The sequence below is a fragment of the Sceloporus undulatus genome, chromosome 3 (assembly GCF_019175285.1).
Source record: "Sceloporus undulatus isolate JIND9_A2432 ecotype Alabama chromosome 3, SceUnd_v1.1, whole genome shotgun sequence".
In the NCBI taxonomy this organism is placed as follows: domain Eukaryota; kingdom Metazoa; phylum Chordata; class Lepidosauria; order Squamata; family Phrynosomatidae; genus Sceloporus; species Sceloporus undulatus.
The window spans coordinates 194,126,591-194,133,458 of record NC_056524.1 but is presented as its reverse complement, the minus strand read 5'-3'; the positions used below and the strand labels follow the sequence as shown (position 1 = coordinate 194,133,458).

Here is a 6,868-nt window from a genome sequence, read left to right as displayed (position 1 = left end):
AAAAAAAAGGAGCAATATAGGAAGATGAAGGTTGCTATATTCAGTTCTATTTAAGACTTTAACCTGAAAAAAGTTAAAATATCTTAACTGAAAGAGATTGAAAAGACTACTGTTTATACTCATAGACCAATATAATGATTTTTTAATTATAAACCTTTAAACCAGGAATCGGAATCATGCAGTCCTCCAGATGTTGCTGGACTATAAGTTAGCCTTAACCAACATAGCCAAGGACCAGGAATGCCAGGAACTACAGTTCAAAAATATTTTGGAGGGCTTCATGATTCCTACTCCACTTTAAACTGATGCACTACTTTCATTTTACATGGCAGTGACTCTAAGCTCAAGTTAGGTGAGAAACAGACCTCCTCTTTGCATTGCCGTCTGGGCGGCTTCAGAGCATGGCGTTTTGATGCCGCATGCTCTGAAGCCGCCCGGAAGCCGGCTTCATGCTGCCCAATTGCCCACACACGGGCCAGCTACAGCGCTCTGGTTGTGCGGCATTTAGACACTGCAGGAGTGCCATAAAGCTGTGGCAGAGCAGGGAAAGCTGGCTTTTTGCCCATGCAAAAAGGAGTGGCAATTTGCTGCTTCTTTTTGCATTGACAAAAGGGCAGATTGGGGCCATGGCATGTGGTTGCCACAACCCCAGTCCGGCTTGCTCAGCTGCCCCTACGGGGCAGTCTGCTTCACAAGTCAGTTACCCAAAGCGGAGCATTCTCAAAGAGGGACTTACTATGTCAATGTTGTTTGAAGGGGTTCCTAAAGTCATAGACTCCAGATCTTTTGTTTTTGACTTGTCAGAGGGCTGTATTGATGACTCTTGGTTTACAATCAGAGATCGTGAAGCTGGATGTTGTAATTTCATTCCAGAGGGCAACTGAGTTTCCGTTTCTTCCAGGCTCGATCTGCAGTAAGAAACAGAGAGGTGTACTTTCAATGGGACCTTTGATACTACATGGACTTTGATACTACTTTGGTACATTGACTGTCAAAGAGCTGGTACTGCCTACAACTTGGCATATACCTTGGCATAACATCAGATTCTAATCTTTAAGACCTTGATAAACAGTGATCAATTAAACCATTACTTTCTAATCATGAACTGATCATTGTGTTTGTCTGCTGTCTTATAATGAACCAATTGTAAACATTGATCTTATAATATTGTGTTTGTTATGGCTTTAAAAATAATTTAAAAAACCCTTCTGGACAACGATTGCTACTGTCGGCTTGTTTGGTCCCATAACGTTTGAACAGGAAATGATACAGATCAAGAGAATGATATTACTTTCAAAAAACCAAAACCAGTAAGCACCAGGGAGATAGAATTGTAGCTTTGGAATTCTCTTTTGATATCTGAATTAGAAGGTTTGCATTCTCTGAATCAGAAGGTTTGCATTCTGTGAATCACACTGTCTGTATGCATTTATGAGGTAGATGGGAGCTAACAGACTGAAGTGGAACCCTAACAAGATAAAGCTTTTGTCTTCCCTTTGAAAGAACAGGCATGTTGCTTGCAAGTGATCGTGGAGCAGTCTCTGTCATGGAAGCCTCAGTGGCCAGAGCACTCAATACCATCCAACTAGTGCACTGACTATGTCCATTCCTAGATATGGATAGCCTTGCTACTATGATTCAGGCACTGAAAACCTTGTGATTATGCATCTCTGTCCTTGAGCCTGTTTTAGAAACTGCTGCTGGTTCAGAATGCGGTATCTAGGATGCTCGGTGGAATACCAAGTTATGCATATGTTATATTTGTACTGAAATAACTGCTCTGGTTGTCTATTAGTTACCAAGCCATGTTTAATTTGGAAAGGGGTGTATTTGTTATTGTAGCAATATTGGAACGCCTGAGAGAGTTGGGAATTGCTGGCTCTGCCTTGCATTGGCTACGTTCCTACCTCTCGGGCAGATTCCAGATGGTGATGCTGGGGGACATCTGGCGTCCCTCAGGGCGCCATTCTGTCCCCCATGCTGTTTAACATTTACATGAAGCCGCTGGGTGAGATCATCCGGAGATATGGGGCTGCGTGTTATCAGTATGCTGATGAAATCCAAATTTATTTCTCTATGTCTTGGGCTGCTTCAGTGACCAAGGAGGGCATCTCCCCCCTGAATGACTGCCTGAAGTCGGTAATGGATTGGATGAGGGAAAATAGAGTTAAGCTGAATCCAAATAAAACGGAGGTAGTCGTGATAGGTAACCCCAATCCGGGTATGGAGATAAGTTCACCAGTTCTAGATGGGGTTACACTTCCCCTGAAAGACTGCGTTCGCAGCTTGAGGGTGCTCCTGGATTCGTCGCTTCAGCTGACTTCTTAGATTGATGCGACAGCCAGGAGTGCCTGTTATCAGCTTCGGCTGATATGCCAGTTGCGCCCCTACCTGGAGCAGCGGGACCTAGAAACGGTCGTACATGCTCTAGTAACCTCTCGCCTTGATTTCTGCAATGTGTTCTACATGGGGCAACCTTTGTGCCACGTCTGGAAGCTCCAATTGATTCAAAACAAGGCAGCCAGACTGGTCGCCGGAAAATCCAAGTTTGATCATATTACATCTATTTTAAAATCACTACATTGGCTGCCTATTAGCTTCCAGGCACAGTACAAGGTGTTGGTTATCACCTCTAAAGCCCTTCATGGCCTGGGTCCAGTCTACTTGAAGGAACGCCTCCTCCCATACAATCCTTCCTGTACACTCCGATCCTCCGGGAAAAACCTCTTACAATCTAGAAAGACCAGACTGGCAGTGACCAGAGGTCCTTCTCTGCCACTGCTCCAAAAACCTGGAATGACCTGCCAGAAGAGATTCACCGATTATCCTCACTTGAAGCTTTTAAAAAGGTGACAAAAACCTTTCTCTTCTGGCAAGCCTTCCCCGATTGATAATGTCCAGAACCAAATGAATCCCTCTTTTATTATTTTTCTTACTTGTGATTTGTTTTTAACTTTGATGTATTGTTATGTATTTTTTAAACATTTTTTTTTACTGTTTAATTTTATAGTTGGGAGGGAGGGTTGGGTTGGGGTTTTGTGGGGCTTGTTGTTTTTATTGTTGTATATTGTATTTTCTTTGTTGTTACCTGCCTCGATCCTCAGTCGGAAGAGGCAGGATATAAATTATTATTGTTGTTGTTGTTGTTGTTGTGTCCATTCAAGTCATTTCCAACCTATGGCAACCTTAAGTAAACCTATTCCAGGATTTTCTTGGCAGAATTTGTTTACAGGAATTTTGCCCTTGTGTTCCTCTGAGGCTTACCATTCTGGCCTTCACAGTCAAAGCTTTCTTTGGCATCATTAGGACTAGAATCAGAAGCAAGTGCCATGCAATGTTTACAAAGTATCTTCATGGTGGCATAAACTGGCTATACTCAAAAATTATATACTGTCATTCATTGTGCTCTTGGTTCCCTCCTGTGTGGAAATGAACTTTGCTTGTTAACTTTTCCAATACCATTTATAAAAATGCACAATAGAATTGACTACATTATGTGCATGATTGTGCTTATAAAGATTATGTTTATATATTTTATACTCTGGCTTCTCTTCAGATCGTATCAATCTTTTGCCTTTTAATAAAGATTACGTTTACAGCCCTCAAATGTAGTAGAATGGGAGGGGGCAGTAGAATGAAAAGAACTCCTGTTTCTAATTGTGATTACTGCACAATTCTTTAGAAATATTTTTTTTTAAAAAAAAGAAGTAATAAAATACCCAGAACAAGGTGTTGTGGAATCAGATAATCGAACTGGAGGAGACTTGACTGGACTCTCCTGCTGTGCATCAAACATAAGGTACAAAGACTGTTTTGTCTGAGCATCATCATCTTGCTGTCAAAAGAAAAGAAGAATAAAGATTATTGTGCATCCTCTGCGGGAACAAAAAAACCCTCCATTCCACCCCCCCCCCCCCCAAAAAAAAAAGGAATTAAATGATTATATCTGAATATTGGGAGAGAAAGTATATGAAAACAATTGCATCACATATTGAGTCTTCAATTTAAAACAAACCACTTAATTGTGCCCACAGTGTTCATATCATACATCATTTCTAGCGTTCAAAGAAATTAATGAGAAATCCACAAATGGAAACTTACAGGAATGGAGGAGCCTATTTTCTCCATATATTCTATTTCATACGAGTTGCCATATTCCAGCTCTGTAATACATAGGAAAATGTGCTCAGTGCATTAGAAGATATTCTTCCAAACAATACATAGGCCCAGAAGCATTGTAGCTGAGGCTTTCTTAATGAACCCCCAAAATCAAAGTTCAGACAGCGCATACCATGATGATGTCCCTTTGGTGTAGTGCCCAAATGGCACTGCACCAAACGGGCATGATCAAGCTGCCTGGCAGCGGCTGTGACACCACTTCCCAAGCACAAAAAGGAGCTGGAAAAACTGGCTCCTTTTTGTGCTCTGCAGAGGCCAGATGAATGCCATGGTGTGCATTTGCCGTGGCACAGATCCGGGGCAGAAAGGGGCATTTGTACAGGGCCTTAATCTTTATCATATCAGATGAAACATTTCCTGAAATCTTAGATGTTAACACAGCTGTCACTAAATCATTAAAGATCTGAGGACATAATATCTTCCAGAAAACTTCAGAGATAATCTAACATCATCATCATCATCATCATTATTATTATTATTATTATTATTATTATTATTATTATTATTATTATTTTATTAACCTTTATTTATAAAGTGCTGGAAATTTACACAGCGCTGTACATACAATCTTTTTAATTGGACGGTTCCCTGCCCTCAGGCTTACAATCTAAAAAGACACGACACAAAGGGAGTGGTGGTGGGGAAGGGGCCTCTCTAGTAGGATAATACATATAAAATACATAGCAATACAGGAAATGATTCAATAAAACAGACAACAAACGAAAATCAAATGGCAAGTGACAATTATGCAATGCCTGGGAACGCTGCCCTGAACAGGATGGTCTTCAACTCCGTTTTGAAGCTGGTTAAAGAAGTGATGGCTCTTGCTCACGGGGGAAGAAGGTTCCAGGAGTGAGGGGCAGTGAGTGAAAAGGGGCGAATCCTAGATGGGGCAGAGGAAATCCTGGGCTGGCAGACCCTTGACTACCAGAATGGAGAACATAACATCCAGATAGTTGGCAAAATGTTTTCCATGGTGTCAACCAATTAATCATTCCAAATAAAATGCACTTCCCGGATAGTTAAAATATAAAAAATGTCATAAATATAAAAAAATAAAAATGAAAGCAGTTACTATTCCAAAAACCAACTTAAAAGATTTAAAAATGACAATGGGACTTGAAGTAAATTTAACGGGTTGATCAGCCTTTTAAAAACAACAACACTTTTATTGAAGCTTCTTCTAAATGGCCTTTGGCTCGAAAGAGATGAGCAAAATGACACAGCTTCAGGCTGGTTGGGGGCATGTCGTATACATGACCATACTCCGAATGTAGCCTGAAGCTGCGCTGGGGCCACACCAACAAAAAAGAACCGGCCAAAAGGGAGCCAATATAATCCATTCCGGCTGGTGGCCCAGTTTGGGACCATGGTGGAAGCCTAGACCTAGAACTGTCCTGTGCTGTCTGCACTGTCCCAGTGCAATTGGTGCTGGGAGTGGCCTTGCACGTTCCTTGGGCCGTGTCTGCATGCCCCTTTGTTGGTTTTGTACGGTAGGCAGCAGCTGCAATTACATTTGCTTTATCCCATTACAATTAGTGTAGCTGATCAAATCTGAGTTAAGGGACGGAGATTATTTAACTTCCAGTTGATCCAACACAGGGTAGAATTCCCAGATAGAACAAAAGGAATAGTGCATCCAGAATGACCTTTTGTCTTGGAGCCTCTACATGATTAAAAAACTGAATAGCAGGTAAGGAGAAATCCAATGAATTATCAAAGAAACTGATTAAGCACCACATTCCATTCCTTCCGGATCCGTTGGCACTTCCCTTACTTGCCAAACGATTTTGGTAACAGGACAATGTTCAAAGCAGAAATAAGAGTGGCACAAGATGACTGTTTCAGAAAATAGCCTTTAATTACTCTGAATTTCCAAGGCACACGAAGAGGACTCCAGAGGGAAAGTGTGAGTATATTTAAGATCTCAATAGAGGAAACATTACGGGTTATAATTAATAGTTAATCTAACCACCTGTTAGCCAGTAGACCTAAGGGGCAGGTAAGATTAGTATTTATAGCCACTTTGGGTGCCAGTCAAAGATAATTTCAGATATTGTGTTAAATAATTATATAATGGTGTGCTGCTGACTGAATATCTCTTTGAGAACAACTTTGATCTAATTGGTTTTTTTAAAACGTACTCCAAATTACATCTTGCATCCAAAAGAAATTCATCACCCTACGCCATAATTTTAGTTTATTAAACTGAGATAATTTTTCAAGGTTTTCAAGCAACATTTACGACCTCTTTCACACCATGGCAGTTTATATCAGGACCACTTTTTCAAATATATAAGTCCCCCAAAAAAGTGAGTGGCCTAAAATCAACCGAAGATAACTGAGAGATGAACAAGGACTTTGAATTTCAGATCAGCCTGTCCCTTTCCTAACAACTCTTATCCACTACAAATACTTGCATTCCTTGAAGACTACATGCTTATCCTTAAAGATTGATTATCTTTTCTTTCACAGGGTTACCCTTCATATGGAAACCCTTCTTGGAGAGGACACAAAGTTTCAATCCCTTTTATGAGGCTAGTTAGAACTGACTTTCAGAAGATATAGGGCTTGAGATGTGAATAAATTAATTTTAATTGTGACTCTTAATGCTGCTTTATTGCTAATTGCTGTAATGACCTTCTTACTTTATTGTTTCATTCCTAGTAGAAGTGGAGTTGCTCTTTCG

At 40.6% G+C, this 6,868-nt stretch overlaps 1 protein-coding gene across 1 annotated transcript; it reads right to left on the bottom strand.

The window, feature by feature from the left end:
- Positions 1-685: 685 nt before the first annotated feature.
- On the bottom strand, positions 686-4,159 carry LOC121927085 (transforming acidic coiled-coil-containing protein 2-like). The gene is made up of 3 exons (XM_042460629.1): positions 4,102-4,159; positions 3,720-3,835; positions 686-908 (listed from the first exon to the last, which is right to left on the bottom strand). Exons 1-3 carry the CDS (start codon positions 4,126-4,128, stop codon positions 701-703), a joined length of 351 nt encoding a protein of 116 aa, XP_042316563.1. The 5' UTR covers positions 4,129-4,159; the 3' UTR covers positions 686-700.
- Positions 4,160-6,868: the final 2,709 nt, after the last annotated feature.